The sequence below is a fragment of the Pecten maximus genome, chromosome 13 (assembly GCF_902652985.1).
Source record: "Pecten maximus chromosome 13, xPecMax1.1, whole genome shotgun sequence".
Lineage (NCBI taxonomy): Eukaryota > Metazoa > Mollusca > Bivalvia > Pectinida > Pectinidae > Pecten > Pecten maximus.
This window is the reverse complement of record NC_047027.1, coordinates 31,449,551-31,472,319: the sequence shown is the minus strand read 5'-3', so window position 1 is coordinate 31,472,319 and position 22,769 is coordinate 31,449,551. Positions and strand designations below refer to the sequence as shown.

Below are 22,769 nucleotides of genomic sequence, written 5' to 3'. Positions count from 1 at the left end.
AACTTCTGTAGAGGTATATCACAGACTGTAACAAGGTTAACCCTAACACTAAACTCATTATAACACACGAGATAACTTCTGTAGAGGTATATCACAGACTGTAACTAGGGTAACCCTAACACTAAACTCATTAGTTATAACACACGAGATAACTTCTGTAGAGGTATATCACAGACTGTAACAAGGTTAAACCTAACACTAAACTCATTATAACACACGAGATAACTTCTGTAGAGGTATATCACATCATAACACACGAGATAACTTCTGTAGAGGTATATCACAGACTGTAACTAGGGTAACCCTAACACTAAACTCATTAGTTATAACACACGAGATAACTTCTGTAGAGGTATATCACAGACTGTAACAAGGTTAAACCTAACACTAAACTCATTATAACACACGAGATAACTTCTGTAGAGGTATATCACAGACAGTAACAAGGGTAACCCTAACACTAAACTCATTATAACACACGAGATAACTTCTGTAGAGGTATATCACAGACTGTAACTAGGGTAACCCTAACACTAAACTCATTATAACACACGAGATTACTTCTGTAGAGGTATATCACAGACTGTAACTAGGGTAACCCTAACACTAAACTCATTATAACACACGAGATAACTTCTGTAGAGGTATATCACAGACTGTAACAAGGGTAACCCTAACACTAAACTCATTATAACACACGAGATAACTTCTGTAGAGGTATATCACAGACTGTAACTAGGGTAACCCTAACACTAAACTCATTATAACACACGAGATAACTTCTGTAGAGGTATATCACAGACAGTAACAAGGTTAACCCTAACACTAAACTCATTATAACACACGAGATAACTTCTGTAGAGGTATATCACTGTTTGTAAAATAATTGACTGTCTAAATAAATTATACAATGTAAAAGTGCAAAAAATATTCTGCTTTAATGGAACAGATCTGTAATTGCAGGAATTTAATATCGATGTAAACAAGGAACAACACGGCTATCAAGCGATAGCCAAATTTTCGTCCAGAAAATACGTGCTATGTATGTTTCTGCAAGCAAGAAATAACTTCTATACAATTTATCTCAAATTTTAAAAGTTTTAAGTGTGACTTTCTTATAGCATGGTGTGGAAACTACATTAAAGTTTATCATTGTTTTCAAATAGATACAAAGTAAATTGAAAATACTTTTTAATTTGACTGACAATCGTAGTAAAAATGACGATAAAGAAAAGAAGGATGTTTTCGTTCCTTACCTTGACGACACTGATTGGCTTTCTGGACATGTGGTAACAGGTGTAACAGAAGAATGTGAAGATCAGTATGTAGATTCTATATCTGTAACAAGAGAATAATCGTCCTTAAATGAGGAAAGTTGATTGTCACCTTAACAGGGGAGATAATCGTCACTGTGACAGGGGAGATAATCGTCACTATGACAGGGGAGATAATCGTCACTGTGACAGGGGAGATAATCGTCACTGTGACAGGGGAGATAATCGTCACTGTGACAGGGGATATAATCGTCACTGTGACAGGGGAGATAATCGTCACTGTGACAGGGGATATAATCGTCACTGTGACAGGGGAGATAATCGTCACTGTGACAGGGGAGATAATCGTCACTGTGACATGGGATATAATCGATACTGTGACAGGGGAGATAATCGTCACCGTGACAGGGGATCTAATCGTCACTGTGACATGGGATATAATCGACACTGTGACATGGGATATACTCGACACTGTGACAGGGGAGATAATCGTCACTGTGACAGGGGAGATAATCGTCACTGTGACAGGGGAAATAATCGTCACTGTGACAGGGGAGATAATCGTCACTGTGACAGGGGATATAATCGTCACTGTGACAGGGGAGATAATCGTCACTGTGACAGGGGATATAATCGTCACTGTGACAGGGGAGATAATCGTCACTGTGACAGGGGAGATAATCGTTACTGTTACAGGGGAGATTATTGTTACCGTGACAGGGGATATACTCGTCACTGTGTCAGGGGAGATAATCGTCACTGTGACAGGGGAGATAATTGTCTCTGTGACAGGAGATATAATCCTCACAGTGACAGGGAAAATAATCGTCACTGTGACAAGGGAGATAATCGTCACTGTGACAGGGGAGATAATCGTCACTGTGACAGGGGATATAATCGTCACTGTGACAGGGGAGATAATCGACACTGTGACAAGGGAGATAATCGTCACTGTGACATGGGAGATAATCGTCACTGTGACAAGGGTTTGGTTTGTTTTTGTTTAACGTCCTATTAACAGCCAGGGTCATTTAAGGACGTGCCAGGTTTTGGAGGTGGAGGAAAGCCGGAGTACCCGGAGAAAAACCACCGGCCAACGGTCAGTACCTGGCAACTGCCCCACGTAGGTTTCGAACTCGCAACCCAGAGGTGGAGGGCTAGTGATAAAGTGTCCGTACACCTTAATCACCCGGCCACCGCAGCCCCTCTGTGACAGGGGAAATAATCGTCACTGTGACAGGGAAGATAATCGTCACTGTGACAGGGAAGATAATCGTCACTGTGACTTGGGACATAATCGTCACTGTGACAGGGGAGATAATCGTCACTGTGTCTTGGGATACAATCGTCACTGTGACAGGGGAGATAATCGTCACTGTGTCTCGGGATATAATCGTGACTGTGACAGGGGATATCATCGTCACTGTGACAGGGGATATAATCGTCACTATGACAGGGGAGATAATCGTCACTGTGACAGGGGAGATAATCGTCACTGTGACAGGGGAGATAATTGTTACCGTGACAGGGGAGATAATCGTCACTGTGACAGGGGAGATAATTGTTACCGTGACAGGGGAGATAATCGTCACTGTGAAAGGGGAGATAATTGTCACCGTGACAGGGGAGATAACCGTCACTGTAACAGGGGAGGTAATCGTCACTGTGACAGGGGAGATAATCGTCACTGTGACAGGGGAGATAATCGTCACTGTGACAGGGAAGATAATCGTCACTGTGACAGGGGATATAATCGTCACTCTGACAGGAGAGATAATCGTCACTGTGACAGGGGATATAATCGTCACTGTGACAGGGGAGATAATCGTCACTGTGACAGGGGAGATAATCGTCACTGTGACAGGGGATATAATCATCACTGTGACGGGAGATTATTGTTACCGTGACAGGGGAGATAATTGTCACTGTGACAGGGGAGATAATCGTCACTGTGACAGGGGATATAATCGTCACTGTGACAGGAGAGATAATCGTCACTGTGACAGGGGATATAATCGTCACTGTGACAGGGGAGATAATCGTCACTGTGACAGGGGAGATAATCGTCACTGTGACAGGGGATATAATCGTCACTGTGACAGGGGAGATAATCGTCGCTGTGACAGGGTAGATTATTGTTACCGTGACGGGGAGATAATCGTCACTGTGACAGGGGAGATAATCGTCACTGTGACAGGGATAATCGTCACTGTGACAGGGGAGATAATCGTCGCTGTGACAGGGGAGATTATTGTTACCGTGACAGGGGAGATAATTGTCACTGTGACAGGGGAGATAATCGTCACTGTGACAGGGATAATCGTCACTGTGACAGGGGAGATAATCGTCACTGTGACAGGGAAGATAATCGTCACTGTTACAGAAGAGATAATCGTTGCTGTGACAGAGGAGATAATCGTCACTGTGACAGGGAAGATAATTGTCACTGTGATAGGGGAGATAATCGTCACTGTGACTGGGGAGATAATCGTCACTGTGACAGGGATATAATCGTCACTGTGACAGAAGAGATAATCGTCACTGTGACAGGGGAGATAATCGTCACTGTGACAGGGGAGATAATCGTCACTGTGACAGGGGAGATAATCGTCACTGTGACAGGGGATATAATCGACACTGTAACAGGGGATCTAATCGTTACTGCGACAGGGGAGATAATCGTCACTGCGACAGGGGAGATAATCGTCACTGTGACAGGGGAGATCATCGTCACTGTTACAGAAGAGATAATCGTTGCTGTGACAGAGGAGATAATCGTCACTGTGACAGGGGAGATAATTGTCACTGTGACAGGGGAGATAATCGTCACTGTGACAGGGGAGATAATCGTCACTGTGACAGGGGATATAATCGTCACTGTGACAGAAGAGATAATCGTCACTGTGACAGGGGATATAATCGTCACTGTGACAGGGGAGATAATCGTCACTGTGACAGGGGAGATAATCGTCACTGTGACAGGGGAGATAATCGTCACTGTGACAGGGGATATAATCGACACTGTAACAGGGGAGATAATCGTTACTGCGACAGGGGAGATAATTGTCACTGCGACAGGGGAGATAATCGTCACTGTGACAGGGGAGATAAGTGTCACTGTGACAGAGGAGATAACCGTCTTTGAAACCCAGAAGACAAATGAGATTGCTTGATATTGTATGTTAGCCATGAGGACAACTCATGTCGTGACTGTCAAGTCAAGGTTTATATGAGGCCTAAAAAGAACAAAACTTAGACTTTCCTTCCTTAACATCCCAACCGTTTTCTAGCTCCATAATAGCATTGCACCAGTAGATCTGGAGAAGATTAAAATGTAATTTTCCAGATGGTGGTCATCTTGGTTTTGGACTGACAAATGAAATAACTACACTTGGTCAGTGCTATTTCTGGATCATTCCATGTTAGTTTAAATTGAATCACAATGATGAAACTTGGGAAGTTTGAAATATGCGTTGCTCATGAAAACCATGATTGTGCAATCATCTTACAAAATGGCCGCCGTGGCTGCCATGTCAAAATGTTTATGAGACATAAAACTATCTACACATTGTTGGCTCCCCCTCCTTATCATCTCCACGAATTTCTAGCAAAAACTAGCCTATACAAAACTATGAGTATTTCTGAAATATAAAATATAAAAAAAAGGCAGATTACAGATATTAAACGGGAGATGTAAATAATCAGGATCTCTCAGGGTAAGAAACATTTAACGAGAAGTATAAATCATCCGGGGGAGATACATCCATTTGGAGGTGTAAATATTTTTACTCTTTTAGAGGAGATACACAAAAAGGAAGGTGTTATTAATCTGACTATCTCAAGGGGAGATAACTCTGAACTGGAAAGTAATCAGGAAGTATCTGATCCTTAAATTTGGCCAATTGTTGGTCATCTTAACCCGACTAATTCCTTGGATATCTCACTGGTCTGTATTCTGACTAATACATATATGTTAACTGTAACACCATTGAATTCTTTTAAAACTGCTTCCATTGATCAACCAACCCCAAGCCAAAATTGCTATCTAGTTTATTCTAAAATAAATACAGGCAACAAAGCAAAAGTGGAAGTATATTTCCGGCCGCCCTTTAAATTGATAAGATATATCCCAAGTGTAGAACGTCTACCTAGAAACATAGGATCAATTTGTAATGTGTGCGTTATAGGGTGGTCTAGATACCGCCTTATCAGACTCCCTACAAAAACAGTCTCTCAGAGGACAGTGAACTTATCAAGGCCAGAAATATTGTTTTTGTTGATTTGTTTAGAATTGGAGATCATCGTATTTGTATTTCTGTATAAAGTACAATGACCCGGCCTTTAGAGGACAGATGTGTATTTCCCTATAAAGTACAATGACCCGGCCTTTAGAGGACAGATATGTATTTCCCTATAAAGTACAACGACCCGGCCTTTAGAGGCAGATATGTATTTCCCTATAAAGTACAACGACCCGGCCTTTAGAGGACAGATGTGTATTTCCCTATAAAGTACAACGACCCGGCCTTTAGAGGGCAGATATGTATTTCCCTATAAAGTACAACGACCCGGCCTTTAGAGGACAGATGTGTATTTCCCTATCAAGTACAATGACCCGGCCTTTAGAGGGCCGATGTATATTTCCCTATAAAGTACAACGACCCGGCCTTTAGAGGGCAGATATGTATTTCCCTATAAAGTACAACGACCCGGCCTTTAGAGGACAGATGTGTATTTCCCTATAAAGTACAATGACCGGCCTTTAGAGGACAGATTTGTATTTCCCTATAAAGTACAACGACCGGCCTTTAGAGGACAGATTTGTATTTCCCTATCAAGTACAACGACCCGGCCTTTAGAGGACAGATGTGTATTTCCCTATAAAGTACAATGACCGGCCTTTAGAGGACAGATTTGTATTTCCCTATAAAGTACAACGACCGGCCTTTAGAGGACAGATTTGTATTTCCCTATCAAGTACAATGACCCGGCCTTTAGAGGACAGATGTTTATTTCCCTATAAAGTACAATGACCCGGCCTTTAGAGGACAGATGTGTATTTCCCTATAAAGTACAACGACCCGGCCTTTAGAGGACAGATATGTATTTCCTTATAAAGTACAACGACCCGGCCTTTAGAGGACAGATGTGTATTTCCCTATAAAGTACAACGACCCGGCCTTTAGAGGACAGATGTGTATTTCCCTATAAAGTACAACGACCCGGCCTTTAGAGGACAGATGTGTATTTCCCTATAAAGTACAATGACCCGGCCTTTAGAGGGCAGATGTATATTTCCTTATAAAGTACAACGACCCGGCCTTTAGAGGACAGATGTATATTTCCCTATAAAGTACAACGACCCGGCCTTTAGAGGACAGATGTATATTTCCCTATAAAGTACAATGACCGGCCTTTAGAGGACAGATTTGTATTTCCCTATAAAGTACAACGACCGGCCTTTAGAGGGCAGATGTGTATTTCCCTATAAAGTACAACGACCGGCCTTTAGAGGGCAGATATGTATTTCCCTATAAAATACAATGACCCTGCCTTTAGAGGACATATGTGTATTTCCCTATAAAGTACAACGACCCGGCCTTTAGAGGACAGATATGTATTTCCCTATAAAGTACGACGACCCGGCCTTTAGAGGACAGATGTGTATTTCCCTATAAAGTACAATGACCCGGCCTTTAGAGGGCAGATGTATATTTCCTTATAAAGTACAACGACCCGGCCTTTAGAGGACAGATGTATATTTCCTTATAAAGTACAATGACCCGGCCTTTAGAGGGCAGATGTGTATTTCCCTATAAAGTACAACGACCGGCCTTTAGAGGGCAGATATGTATTTCCCTATAAAATACAATGACCCTGCCTTTAGAGGACATATGTGTATTTCCCTATAAAGTACAACGACCCGGCCTTTAGAGGACAGATATGTATTTCCCTATAAAGTACGACGACCCGGCCTTTAGAGGACAGATGTGTATTTCCCTATAAAGTACAATGACCCGGCCTTTAGAGGGCAGATATGTATTTCCCTATAAAGTACAACGACCGGCCTTTAGAGGACAGATGTGTATTTCCCTATAAAGTACAATGACCCGGCCTTTAGAGGGCAGATATGTATTTCCCTATAAAGTACAACGACCGGCCTTTAGAGGACAGATGTGTATTTCCCTATAAAGTACAACGACCGGCCTTTAGAGGGCATATTTGGGAAGAAGTCTATCACAGAATAAAAATAGGATTCTAAACCATCTACCTATATTAACCTTATTAGACAATGTCCTTTTGACGCTAGGTTAATAACGGGGCAAAATCGCAACATATATGCAACCCCACTAGGACAAAAGATTAATTTGACACAAAAGATAATATGGAAAGGCGTCGTGACATCTGTTTTTATAGTCAGACCCTGTTCAGTATCAGAACTTAATTAACGGAGATGTCGATTTTGTGTTGATAGCAAAACCATGCTCAGTATCAGAACTGGACTGGGATGTCGTGTGTGTGTGTATATGGTCAGACCTTTCCCCAGTATCAGAACTGGACTGGGGTGTCGTGTGTGTGTATATATGGTCAGACTTTCCCCAGTATCAGAACTGGACTGGGGTGTCGTGTGTGTATATATGGTCAGACCTTTCCTCAGTATCAGAACTGGACTGGGGTGTCGTGTGTGTGTATATATGGTCAGACCTTACCTCAGTATCAGAACTGGACTGGGGTGTCGTGTGTGTGTATATATGGTCAGACCTTACATCAGTATCAGAACTGGACTGGGGTGTCGTGTGTGTATATATGGTCAGACCTTACCTCAGTATCAGAACTGGACTGGGGTGTCGTGTGTGTATATATGGTCAGACCTTACCTCAGTATCAGAACTGGACTGGGGTGTCGTGTGTATATATGGTCAGACTTTCCCCAGTATCAGAACTGGACTGGGTTGTCGTGTGTGTGTATATAGGGTCAGACCTTTCCTCAATATCAGAACTGGACTGGGGTGTCGTGTGTGTGTATATATGGTCAGACCTTTCCCCATTATCAGAACTGGACTGGGGTGTCATGTGTGTATATATGGTCAGACCTTGTTCAATATCAGAACTGGACTGGGTTATCGTGTGTGTATATATGGTCAGACCTTTCCCCAGTATCAGAACTGGACTGGGGTGTCGTGTGTGTATATATGGTCAGACTGTCCTGAGTATCAGAACTGGACTGGGGTGTCGTGTGTGTATATATGGTCAGACTGTCCTGAGTATCAGAACTGGACTGGGGTGTCGTGTGTGTGTATATATGGTCAGACTTTCCCCATTATCAGAACTGGACTGGGTTGTCGTGTGTGTATATATGGTCAGACCTTTCCCCAGTATCAGAACTGGACTGGGTTGTCGTGTGTGTATATATGGTCAGACCTTTCTCCAGTATCAGAACTGGACTGGGGTGTCGTGTGTGTATATATGGTCAGACTTTCCCCAGTATCAGAACTGGACTGGAGTGTCGTGTGTGTATATATGGTCAGACCTTTCGCCAGTATCAGAACTGGACTGGGGTGTCGTGTGTGTATATATGGTCAGACCTTTCCCCAGTATCAGAAATGGACTGGGGTGTCGTGTGTGTATATATGGTCAGACGTTCCCCAGTATCAGAACTGTACTGGGGTGTCGTGTGTGTGTATATATGGCCAGACCTTTCCCCAGTATCAGAACTGGACTGGGGTGTCGTGTGTATATGGTCAGACCTTTCCTCAGTATCAGAACGGGACTGGGGTGTCGTGTATGTGTATATATGGTCAGACCTTTCCTCAGTATCAGAACTGGACTGGGGTGTCGTGTGTGTGTGTATATATGGTCAGACCTTTCCTCAGTATCAGAACTGGACTGGGGTGTCGTGTGTGTATATATGGTCAGACCTTTCCCCAGTATCAGAACTGGACTGGGGTGTCGTGTGTGTGTATATATGGTCAGACCTTTCCTCAGTATCAGAACTGGACTGGGGTGTCGTGTGTGTGTATATATGGTCAGACTTTCCCCAGTATCAGAACTGGACTGGGGTGTCGTGTGTGTGTATATGGTCAGACCTTTCCCCAGTATCAGAACTGGACTGAGGCGTCGTGTGTGTATATATGGTCAGACCTTTCCTCAGTATCAGAACTGGACTGGGGTGTCGTGTGTGTGTATATGGTCAGACTTTCCTCAGTATCAGAACGGGACTGAGGCGTCGTGTGTGTATATATGGTCAGACCTTTCCCCAGTATCAGAACTGGACTGGGGTGTCGTGTGTGTGTATATGGTCAGACCTTTCCCCAGTATCAGAACTGGACTGAGGCGTCGTGTGTGTATATATGGTCAGACCTTTCCTCAGTATCAGAACTGGACTGGGGTGTCGTGTGTGTGTATATATGGTCAGACTTTCCTCAGTATCAGAACGGGACTGGGGTGTCGTGTGTGTATATATGGTCAGACTTTCCCCAGTATCAGAACTGGACTGGGGTGTCGTGTATATATGGTCAGACTTTCCTCAGTATCAGAACGGGACTGGGGTGTCGTGTATGTGTATATGGTCAGACCTTTCCTCAGTATCAGAACTGGACTCGGGTGTCATGTGTGTATATATGGTCAGACCTTACCTCAGTATCAGAACTGGACTGGGGTATCATGTATGTGTATATATGGTCAGACCGTTCCTCATTATCAGAACTGGACTGGGGTGTCGTGTGAGTATATATGGTCAGACCTTACCTCAGTATCAGAACTGGACTGGGGTATCATGTATGTGTATATATGGTCAGACCGTTCCTCATTATCAGAACTGGACTGTGGTGTCGTGTGAGTATATATGGTCAGACCTTTCCTCAGTATCAGAACTGGACTGGGGTGTCGTGTGAGTATATATGGTCAGACCTTTCCTCAGTATCAGAACTGGACTGGGGTGTCGTGTGTGTATATATGGTCAGACATTTCCTCAGTATCAGAACGGGACTGGGGTGTCGTGTGTGTGTATATATGGTCAGACCTTTCCCCAGTATCAGAACTGGACTGGGGTGTCATGTGTGTATATATGGCCAGACCTTTCCTCGGTATCAGAACTGGACTGGGGTGTCGTGTGTGTGTATATATGGTCAGACCTTACCTCAGTATCAGAACTGGACTGGGGTGTCGTGTGTGTGTATATATGGTCAGACATTTCCCCAGTATCAGAACTGGACTGGGGTGTCGTGTGTGTGTATATATGGTCAGACCTTACCCAGTATCAGAACTGGACTGGGGTGTCGTGTGTGTATATATGGTCAGACCTTTCCCCAGTATCAGAACTGGACTGGGGTGTCGTGTGTGTATATATGGTCAGACCTTTCCCCAGTATCAGAACTGGACTGGGTTGTTGTGTGTGTATATATGGTCAGACCTTTCTCCAGTATCAGAACTGGACTGGGGTGTCGCGTGTGTATATATGGTCAGACTTTCCCCAGTATCAGAACTGGACTGGGGTGTCGTGTATATATGGTCAGACTTTCCTCAGTATCAGAACGGGACTGGGGTGTCGTGTGTGTGTATATATGGTCAGATCTCGTTCAGTATCAGAACTGGACTGGGGTGTCGTGTGTATATATGGTCAGACTTTCCTCAGTATCAGAACTGGACTGGGGTGTCGTGTGAGTATATATGGTCAGACCTTTCCTCAGTATCAGAACTGGACTGGGGTGTCGTGTGTATATATGGTCAGACCTTTCCTCAGTATCAGAACGGGACTGGGGTGTCGTGTGTGTGTATATATGGTCAGACCCTTCCCCAGTATCAGAACTGGACTGGGGTGTCATGTGTGTATATATGGCCAGACTTTTCCTCGGTATCAGAACTGGACTGGGGTGTCGTGTGTGTGTATATGGTCAGACCTTACCTCAGTATCAGAACTGGACTGGGGTGTCGTGTGTGTGTATGGTCAGACTTTCCCCAGTATCAGAACTGGACTGGGGTGTCGTGTGTGTGTGTATATGGTCAGACATTTCCCCAGTATCAGAACTGGACTGGGGTGTCGTGTGTGTGTATATATGGTCAGACCTTTTCTCAGTATCAGAACTGGACTGGGGTGTCGTGTGTGTGTATATATGTTAAGACCTTTTCTCAGTATCAGAACTGGACTGGGGTGTCGTGTGTGTGTGTATATGGTCAGACATTTCCCCAGTATCAGAACTGGACTGGGGTGTCGTGTGTGTGTATATATGTTAAGACCTTTTCTCAGTATCAGAACTGGACTGGGGTGTCGTGTGTGTGTATATGGTCAGACCTTTCCTCAATATCAGAACTGGACTGGGTTGTCGTGTGTGTTTATGGTCAGACTTTCCTCAGTATCATAACTGGACTGGGGTGTCGTGTGTGTATATATGGTCAGACTGTCCTCAGTATCAGAACTGGACTGGAGTGTCGTGTGTGTGTATATATGGTCAGACCTTGTTCAGTATCAGAACTGGACTGGGGTGTCGTGTGTGTATATATGGTCAGACCTTTCCCGAGTATCAGAACTGGACTGGGTTGTCGTGTGTGTATATATGGTCAGACCTTTCTCCAGTATCAGAACTGGACTGGGGTGTCGTGTGTGTATATATGGTCAGACTTTCCCCAGTATCAGAACTGGACTGGGGTGTCGTGTATATATGGTCAGACTTTCCTCAGTATCAGAACGGGACTGGGGTGTCGTGTGTGTGTATATATGGTCAGATCTCGTTCAGTATCAGAACTGGACTGGGGTGTCGTGTGTATATATGGTCAGACTTTCCTCAGTATCAGAACTGGACTGGGGTGTCGTGTGAGTATATATGGTCAGACCTTTCCTCAGTATCAGAACTGGACTGGAGTGTCGTGTGTGTGTATATATGGTCAGACCTTGTTCAGTATCAGAACTGGACTGGGGTGTCGTGTGTGTATATATGGTCAGACCTTTCCCCAGTATCAGAACTGGACTGGGTTGTCGTGTGTGTATATATGGTCAGACCTTTCTCCAGTATCAGAACTGGACTGGGGTGTCGTGTGTGTATATATGGTCAGACTTTCCCCAGTATCAGAACTGGACTGGGGTGTCGTGTATATATGGTCAGACTTTCCTCAGTATCAGAACGGGACTGGGGTGTCGTGTGTGTGTATATATGGTCAGATCTCGTTCAGTATCAGAACTGGACTGGGGTGTCGTGTGTATATATGGTCAGACTTTCCTCAGTATCAGAACTGGACTGGGGTGTCGTGTGAGTATATATGGTCAGACCTTTCCTCAGTATCAGAACGGGACTGGGGTGTCGTGTGTGTGTGTATATATGGTCAGACCCTTCCCCAGTATCAGAACTGGACTGGGGTGTCATGTGTGTATATATGGCCAGACTTTTCCTCGGTATCAGAACTGGACTGGGGTGTCGTGTGTGTGTATATGGTCAGACCTTACCTCAGTGTCAGAACTGGACTGGGGTGTCGTGTGTGTGTATATATGGTCAGACCTTACCTCAGTATCAGAACTGGACTGGGGTGTCGTGTGTGTGTATATATGGTCAGACATTTCCCCAGTATCAGAACTGGACTGGGGTGTCGTGTGTGTGTATATATGGTCAGACCTTTCCCCAGTATCAGAACTGGACTGGGGTATCGTGTGTGTATATATGGTCAGACCTTTCCCCAGTATCAGAACTGGATTGGGGTGTCGTGTGTGTGTATATGGTCAGACCTTTTACTCAGTATCAGAACTGGACAGGAGTGTCGTGTGTGTATATATGGTAAGACCTTTCCCCAGTATCAGAACTGGACTGGGGTGTCGTGTGTGTGTATATATGGTCAGACCTTTCCTCAATATCAGAACTGGACTGGGTTGTCGTCTGTGTTTATGGTCAGACTTTCCTCAGTATCATAACTGGACTGGGGTGTCGTGTGTGTATATATGGTCAGACTGTCCTCAGTATCAGAACTGGACTGGGGTATAATGTATGTCTATATATGGTCAGACCTTTCCTCAGTATCAGAACTGGACTGGGGTGTCGTGTGAGTATATATGGTCAGACCTTTCCTCAGTATCAGAACTGGACTGGGGTGTCGTGTGTGTATATATGGTCAGACCTTGTTCAGTATCAGAACTGGACTGGGGTGTCGTGTGTGTATATATGGTCAGACCTTTCCTCAGTATCAGAACTGGACTGGGGTGTCGTGTGTGTATATATGGTCAGACCTTTCCCCAGTATCAGAACTGGACTGGGGTGTCGTGTGTGTATATATGGTCAGACCTTTCCCCAGTATCAGAACTGGACTGGGGTGTCGTGTATATATGGTCAGACTTTCCTCAGTATCAGAACGGGACTGGGGTGTCGTGTGTGTGTATATATGGTCAGATCTCGTTCAGTATCAGAACTGGACTGGGGTGTCGTGTGTATATATGGTCAGACTTTCCTCAGTATCAGAACTGGACTGGGGTGTCGTGTGAGTATATATGGTCAGACCTTTCCTCAGTATCAGAACGGGACTGGGGTGTCGTGTGTGTGTATATATGGTCAGACCCTTCCCCAGTATCAGAACTGGACTGGGGTGTCATGTGTGTATATATGGCCAGACTTTTCCTTGGTATCAGAACTGGACTGGGGTGTCGTGTGTGTGTATATGGTCAGACCTTACCTCAGTGTCAGAACTGGACTGGGGTGTCGTGTGTGTGTATATATGGTCAGACCTTTCCTCAGTATCAGAAATGGACTGGGGTGTCGTGTGTGTGTATATATGGTCAGACATTTCCCCAGTATCAGAACTGGACTGGGGTGTCGTGTGTGTGTATATATGGTCAGACCTTTCCCCAGTATCAGAACTGGACTGGGGTATCGTGTGTGTATATATGGTCAGACCTTTCCCCAGTATCAGAACTGGATTGGGGTGTCGTGTGTGTGTATATGGTCAGACCTTTTACTCAGTATCAGAACTGGACTGGAGTGTCGTGTGTGTATATATGGTCAGACCTTTCCCCAGTATCAGAACTGGACTGGGGTGTCGTGTGTGTGTATATATGGTCAGACCTTTCCTCAATATCAGAACTGGACTGGGTTGTCGTCTGTGTTTATGGTCAGACTTTCCTCAGTATCATAACTGGACTGGGGTGTCGTGTGTGTATATATGGTCAGACTGTCCTCAGTATCAGAACTGGACTGGGGTATAATGTATGTCTATATATGGTCAGACCTTTCCTCAGTATCAGAACTGGACTGGGGTGTCGTGTGTGTATATATGGTCAGACTGTCCTCAGTATCAGAACTGGACTGGGGTGTCGTGTGTGTATATATGGTCAGACATTTCCCCAGTATCAGAACTGGACTGGGGTGTCGTGTGTGTGTATATATGGTCAGACCTTACCTCAGTATCAGAACTGGACTGGGGTGTCGTGTGTGTGTATATATGGTCAGACATTTCCCCAGTATCAGAACTGGACTGGGGTGTCGTGTGTGTGTATATATGGTCAGACCTTTCCCCAGTATCAGAACTGGACTGGGGTGTCGTGTGTGTATATATGGTCAGACCTTTCCCCAGTATCAGAACTGGACTGGGGTGTCGTGTGTGTGTATATATGTTAAGACCTTTTCTCAGTATCAGAACTGGACTGGGGTGTCGTGTGTGTGTATATATGGTCAGACATTTCCCCAGTATCAGAACTGGACTGGGGTGTCGTGTGTGTGTATATGGTCAGACCTTTCCTCAATATCAGAACTGGACTGGGTTGTCGTGTGTGTTTATGGTCAGACTTTCCTCAGTATCATAACTGGACTGGGGTGTCGTGTGTGTATATATGGTCAGACTGTCCTCAGTATCAGAACTGGACTGGAGTGTCGTGTGTGTGTATATATGGTCAGACCTTGTTCAGTATCAGAACTGGACTGGGGTGTCGTGTGTGTATATATGGTCAGACCTTTCCCCAGTATCAGAACTGGACTGGGTTGTCGTGTGTGTATATATGGTCAGACCTTTCTCCAGTATCAGAACTAGACTGGGGTGTCGTGTGTGTATATATGGCCAGACTTTCCCCAGTATCAGAACTGGACTGGGGTGTCGTGTATATATGGTCAGACTTTCCTCAGTATCAGAACGGGACTGGGGTGTCGTGTGTGTGTATATATGGTCAGATCTCGTTCAGTATCAGAACTGGACTGGGGTGTCGTGTGTATATATGGTCAGACTTTCCTCAGTATCAGAACTGGACTGGGGTGTCGTGTGAGTATATATGGTCAGACCTTTCCTCAGTATCAGAACGGGACTGGGGTGTCGTGTGTGTGTATATATGGTCAGACCCTTCCCCAGTATCAGAACTGGACTGGGGTGTCATGTGTGTATATATGGCCAGACTTTTCCTCGGTATCAGAACTGGACTGGGGTGTCGTGTGTGTGTATATGGTCAGACCTTACCTCAGTATCAGAACTGGACTGGGGTGTCGTGTGTGTGTATATATGGTCAGACCTTACCTCAGTATCAGAACTGGACTGGGGTGTCGTGTGTGTGTATATATGGTCAGACATTTCCCCAGTATCAGAACTGGACTGGGGTGTCGTGTGTGTGTATATATGGTCAGACCTTTCCCCAGTATCAGAACTGGACTGGGGTATCGTGTGTGTATATATGGTCAGACCTTTCCCCAGTATCAGAACTGGATTGGGGTGTCGTGTGTGTGTATATGGTCAGACCTTTTACTCAGTATCAGAACTGGACTGGAGTGTTGTGTGTGTATATATGGTCAGACCTTTCCCCAGTATCAGAACTGGACTGGGGTGTCGTGTGTGTGTATATATGGTCAGACCTTTCCTCAATATCAGAACTGGACTGGGTTGTCGTGTGTGTTTATGGTCAGACTTTCCTCAGTATCATAACTGGACTGGGGTGTCGTGTGTGTATATATGGTCAGACTGTCCTCAGTATCAGAACTGGACTGGGGTATCATGTATGTCTATATATGGTCAGACCTTTCCTCAGTATCAGAACTGGACTGGGGTGTCGTGTGAGTATATATGGTCAGACCTTTCCTCAGTATCAGAACTGGACTGGGGTTGTCGTGTGTGTGTATATATGGTCAGACCTTACCTCAGTATCAGAACTGGACTGGGGTGTCGTGTGTGTGTATATATGGTCAGACATTTCCCCAGTATCAGAACTGGACTGGGGTGTCGTGTGTGTATATATGGTCAGACCTTTCCCCAGTATCAGAACTGGATTGGGGTGTCGTGTGTGTGTATATGGTCAGACCTTTACTCAGTATCAGAACTGGATTGGAGTGTCGTGTGTGTATATATGGTCAGACTTTACCTCAGTATCAGAACTGGACTGGGGTGTCGTGTGTGTGTGTATATGGTCAGACATTTCCCCAGTATCAGAACTGGACTGGGGTGTCGTGTGTGTGTATATATGGTCAGACATTTCCCCAGTATCAGAACTGGACTGGGGTGTCGTGTGTGTGTATATATGTTAAGACCTTTTCTCAGTATCAGAACTGGACTGGGGTGTCGTGTGTGTGTATATGGTCAGACCTTTCCTCAATATCAGAACTGGACTGGGTTGTCGTGTGTGTTTATGGTCAGACTTTCCTCAGTATCATAACTGGACTGGGGTGTCGTGTGTGTATATATGGTCAGACTGTCCTCAGTATCAGAACTGGACTGGAGTGTCGTGTGTGTGTATATATGGTCAGACCTTGTTCAGTATCAGAACTGGACTGGGGTGTCGTGTGAGTATATATGGTCAGACCTTTCCTCAGTATCAGAACTGGACTGGGGTGTCGTGTGTGTATATATGGTCAGACTTTACCTCAGTATCAGAACTGGACTGGGGTGTCGTGTGTGTGTGTATATGGTCAGACATTTCCCCAGTATCAGAACTGGACTGGGGTGTCGTGTGTGTGTATATATGGTCAGACATTTCCCCAGTATCAGAACTGGACTGGGGTGTCGTGTGTGTGTATATATGTTAAGACCTTTTCTCAGTATCAGAACTGGACTGGAATGTCGTGTGTGTGTATATATGGTCAGACCTTTCCCCAGTATCAGAACTGGACTGGGGTGTCGTGTGTGTGTATATGGTCAGACCTTTCCTCAATATCAGAACTGGACTGGGTTGTCGTGTGTGTTTATGGTCAGACTTTCCTCAGTATCATAACTGGACTGGGGTGTCGTGTGAGTATATATGGTCAGACCTTTCCTCAGTATCAGAACTGGACTGGGGTTGTCGTGTGTGTGTATATATGGTCAGACCTTACCTCAGTATCAGAACTGGACTGGGGTGTCGTGTGTGTGTATATATGGTCAGACATTTCCCCAGTATCAGAACTGGACTGGGGTGTCGTGTGTGTGTATATATGGTCAGACCTTTCCCCAGTATCAGAACTGGACTGGGGTGTCGTGTGTGTATATATGGTCAGACCTTTCCCCAGTATCAGAACTGGATTGGGGTGTCGTGTGTGTGTATATGGTCAGACCTTTACTCAGTATCAGAACTGGATTGGAGTGTCGTGTGTGTATATATGGTCAGACTTTACCTCAGTATCATAACTGGACTGGGGTGTCGTGTGTGTGTGTATATGGTCAGACATTTCCCCAGTATCAGAACTGGACTGGGGTGTCGTGTGTGTGTATATATGGTCAGACATTTCCCCAGTATCAGAACTGGACTGGGGTGTCGTGTGTGTGTATATATGTTAAGACCTTTTCTCAGTATCAGAACTGGACTGGGGTGTCGTGTGTGTGTATATGGTCAGACCTTTCCTCAATATCAGAACTGGACTGGGTTGTCGTGTGTGTTTATGGTCAGACTTTCCTCAGTATCATAACTGGACTGGGGTGTCGTGTGTGTATATATGGTCAGACTGTCCTCAGTATCAGAACTGGACTGGAGTGTCGTGTGTGTGTATATATGGTCAGACCTTGTTCAGTATCAGAACTGGACTGGGGTGTCGTGTGAGTATATATGGTCAGACCTTTCCTCAGTATCAGAACTGGACTGGGGTGTCGTGTGTGTGTATATATGGTCAGACTTTACCTCAGTATCAGAACTGGACTGGGGTGTCGTGTGTGTGTGTATATGGTCAGACATTTCCCCAGTATCAGAACTGGACTGGGGTGTCGTGTGTGTGTATATATGGTCAGACATTTCCCCAGTATCAGAACTGGACTGGGGTGTCGTGTGTGTGTATATATGTTAAGACCTTTTCTCAGTATCAGAACTGGACTGGGGTGTCGTGTGTGTGTATATATGGTCAGACCTTTCCCCAGTATCAGAACTGGACTGGGGTGTCGTGTGTGTGTATATGGTCAGACCTTTCCTCAATATCAGAACTGGACTGGGTTGTCGTGTGTGTTTATGGTCAGACTTTCCTCAGTATCATAACTGGACTGGGGTGTCGTGTGTGTATATATGGTCAGACTGTCCTCAGTATCAGAACTGGACTGGAGTGTCGTGTGTGTGTATATATGGTCAGACCTTGTTCAGTATCAGAACTGGACTGGGGTGTCGTGTGAGTATATATGGTCAGACCTTTCCTCAGTATCAGAACTGGACTGGGGTGTCGTGTGTGTGTATATATGGTCAGACCTTGCCTCAGTATCAGAACTGGACTGGGGTGTCGTGTGAGTATATATGGTCAGACCTTTCCTCAGTATCAGAACTGGACTGGGGTGTCGTGTGTATATATGGTCAGACCTTGTTCAGTATCAGAACTGGACTGGGGTGTCGTGTGTGTGTGTATATATGGTCAGACATTTCCTCAGTATCAGAACTGGACTGGGGTGTCGTGTGAGTATATATGGTCAGACCTTGTCCTCAGTATCAGAACTGGACTGGAGTGTCGTGTGTGTATATATGGTCAGACCTTTCCCCAGTATCAGAACTGGACTGGGGTGTCGTGTGTGTGTATATGGTCAGACCTTTCCTCAATATCAGAACTGGACTGGGTTGTCGTGTGTGTGTATGGTCAGACTTTCCCCAGTATCAGAACTGGACTGGGGTGTCGTGTGTGTATATATGGTCAGACATTTCCTCAGTATCATAACTGGACTGGGACGTTATTTGTGTGCTTCTAGTCAGAATTTGCTCAATATCAGAGTTTGACTGGGGTGTCATGTGTATGTGTATGGTCAGACCTTGCTCAGTATCAGAAGTAGACTAGTCTATTTCGTGATGACCAGATTCAAGATAGCAGCTCGATTGATTACAGCAACAGCCGCCTACGGTTTGGAACTCGTGAGTTCGAGTCCTGGTATGTTTCGGGTATTTACTGGTATGGCGATGTGAGGAGGACGTGTGTAGTGTTTGGAATAATTCGGAATGCCTCCTCTACCAAAATCTTACCGAAATACACTTCCGGGTCTAGTAAAACAAGACAAACATAATGATAGCAGATTCTTTGCTAATGTATGCTAACTGATCAATTGGAAAAATAGAACGGGTTCTGTGAGTTTGAACTACAAGGTAATACTGACATCGCTTAATAACGTTATAATCGTTCTGTTATGTAGTCGACCGTGTAATATATACCCTGGCTCGAAAAAATAAAATCTTCTACGACTCGTTTCATGAAATTTCGTGTGAAATTAATACACCATTCATACCTCTGTGTCTTGCAGAACAATATATTGATAGGAAAATTGTTTAAAAATACAGAAATGGCTCGGCCTTACACGATATAACAGCAGTTTAGATACAATCTGTGGAACGAATATCCAGCTGATAATAGAAACCTCACGTGAAATTATCAGTATCAATATTAACAATAATGTGACCTACTTAATGTCACTGATGTGACAATCTGGTGTCGTTAAGCCTCGGGATTTCAGTACATTATATCACATTTATTTTACATGATATAAAATGTCTGAATATTGTAGAGATATTTATTTCTGCAGAAATGAGTGAAATATATATTCTTTAAAATGACCGATGTTTACCTTTCTTTAAATGGTAGGACATATTGTATACTGCTAGAAATACTGACTTCCAAGCGAAACACATATTTATTTCTTTAACGGGTAGAAATTTATTTATTTCTATAAATGGCGGTATTTATTTATTTTCATTTTTTCCGTCGTGGAATCATTACGGTTATTGATCAACAAATGCTGCCTACATATTTTATGACCTAAACAAAGATATATATTTAGTCCATTCTCTCAGTTTAAATATATCCGATAACCAACTGTTTTACTTGATACACCCTTCTTATGTTTATCTTATGCTTATGTTAGGTCATATGTTTTAATGTTTCAAGGTTGGTCGTCAAAGACTTATACATCTTATCATATTTAAACTGTAGCGACTTATAATACATTTTACTTTACCTCATATTTAAATAGTTCAGACACAATAAAACAACAGGTAACGTCAGACCACATGTCACCGTACAGTCATATGTAATTATAAGTCGGCCCATTCATTAACTAACCTGTGGTTATAAATGCCGTGTTTATTGTGTGGGGAATGGTTGGTCTATATCCGCCTGTTGGTCCACTGTTTGTCTGGTGTCTATTACTATAAGTGTTACTTACGTGACGTTCCTGTCCCCACACGGCCCACAGGGAAGGACCCTAATCCCCGGAGGAACAGCACTGACCATGACTAGCTGGTGTTTGTCACTGCTCAGCTGTTACGAGAGTGACCTGGTCCTTCGAACGTCCCGTGTATTATACTCAGGTGTATACATATAGTCCGCACGGAGATTTCGGTACACCTCGTTATTTATCGTAACACTAGTAGAGCTTGATTTGGAAGCCTAGTCAGCTTAATGCTTCACGTATGTATAGGTTACCAACTGACCGTCGGTACACTAAGTATGTCTGCACAGCAGATTTATGTCACTGACATCTCACAGAACGTCTACTTAACAATTCAAAATGCTAGTTAGATTGCATGCAGTGTCAATATCAATAACTTTATATCGATTATAATACTGTGACAGGGCATTACTTATATCCTAGTGTTATATATATATATTATATGTCATCAAGTTTTTACCACAGGTACATATGTACTTGTGGACATGATTATGCTGTTTTTAATTTAAATGTAATATTATTGACGAGTAAATTACTGTAGGCCAAGGAACGATATTTTTTTTCACAAATTAAGCATGCGATTGTAATACAGTAATTTACTCGTCTATGATGTAACATTTAACTTAAAAACATCATAATCATGTCCACAAGTTCTTGTGGTTTTTACTCGTGTAATTGATCATCCGCTAGCTATAGCGTGATGAAGATATAAATCACGTGTCTTGTACATCAGGGACACGGATATTACGATGTATTTATGTTTGTTAACTGGTACCGTGCTCGTGAAAATTTAAACAACAAAGTATTAGTCATATTTTCAAGAGTGAAGGGAAATATGATTGTTAACACATCGTCAAGCCGTTATTACAGTGTATCATTCAGTCATTATACAATGATCTAAACTTCTTTCTCAGTATACGTTTTGTATTGCTAAATTTATACAGGCATCATGTGTGTAGGGGCCGCGGTGGCCGAGTGGTTAAGGTGTCCCGACACTTTAACACTAGCCCTCCACCTCTGGGTTGCGAGTTCGAAACCTACGTGGGGCAGTTGCCAGGTACTGATCGTAGGTCGATGGTTTTTCTCCGGGTACACCGGCTTTCCTCCACCTCCAAAACCTGGCACGTCCTTAAATGACCCTGGCTGTTAATAGGACGTTAAACAAAATAAACCAAACTAAGGTACCACGTGTTAATAGGTGTGACATGTTTTGCGTTGATCTTTCAAGCTACAATGTGTTAGACTAGCAGCTCCTCCTGGAGACTTGATGGTCGTAATAATCCTATTTGAGTAGTGTCATAGTCGATAATATTCACAAGGATATCAAAGTGTCAAGGTCACTCATAATATACTCACAAGGAGGTCAAAGTGTCAAGGTCACTCATAATATACTCACAAGGAGATCAAAGTGTCAAGGTCACTCATGATATATTCACAAGAAGATCAAAGTGTCAAGGTCACTCATGATATATTTACAAGAAGATCAAAGTGCCAAGGTCACTCATGATATATTCACAAGAAGATCAAAGTGTCAAGGTCACTCATGATATATTCACAAGAAGATCAAAGTGTCAAGGTCACTCATGATATATTCACAAGAAGATCAAAGTGCCAAGGTCGAGCATTAATGCTGTGAATGAGAGAATGAAATAAAGTATCACCCAAATACACAATGACAGGAAGTGTCAGTCTTGGTTATTGTGCATTCCTGGATGTTTTACTGACAGTCATCATGTCATTTTAAGGAATATAATTGACTTTGAAAGGCTGTTGTTGCATTAACGCTCTGCTGAAGGATGCAGAATTACTTTTTTTTTGGAAGGTCACTTTATTAATTGGCATATTGTGGGTAAGCTTAATTCTTAGATCGGTAGATCTTGGGGGTGATATCGTCAGTCACAATTCCTGATAAACCACAACGCCAAGACTTCTGCAAAATACTGTCCCACATATTTTA

At 43.8% G+C, this 22,769-nt stretch overlaps 1 protein-coding gene across 4 annotated transcripts in view; it reads right to left on the bottom strand.

Annotated features, from left to right (window-relative positions):
- LOC117340801 (glucose-6-phosphate exchanger SLC37A2-like) overlaps positions 1 to 20,936 on the bottom strand; it is a 73,424-nt gene extending 52,488 nt beyond the window's left edge. For all 4 annotated transcript variants that reach the window (XM_033902575.1, XM_033902576.1, XM_033902577.1 and 1 more), the window contains exons 1-2: positions 20,807 to 20,936; positions 1,257 to 1,338 (exon numbers count right to left, since the gene is read on the bottom strand). In XM_033902575.1, the coding sequence (XP_033758466.1) occupies positions 1,257 to 1,338; positions 20,807 to 20,874 (150 nt within the window). In that variant the 5' untranslated portion in view covers positions 20,875 to 20,936. The remainder of the gene's footprint in view (positions 1 to 1,256; positions 1,339 to 20,806) is intronic.
- Between the last annotated feature and the right edge of the window lie 1,833 nt (positions 20,937 to 22,769).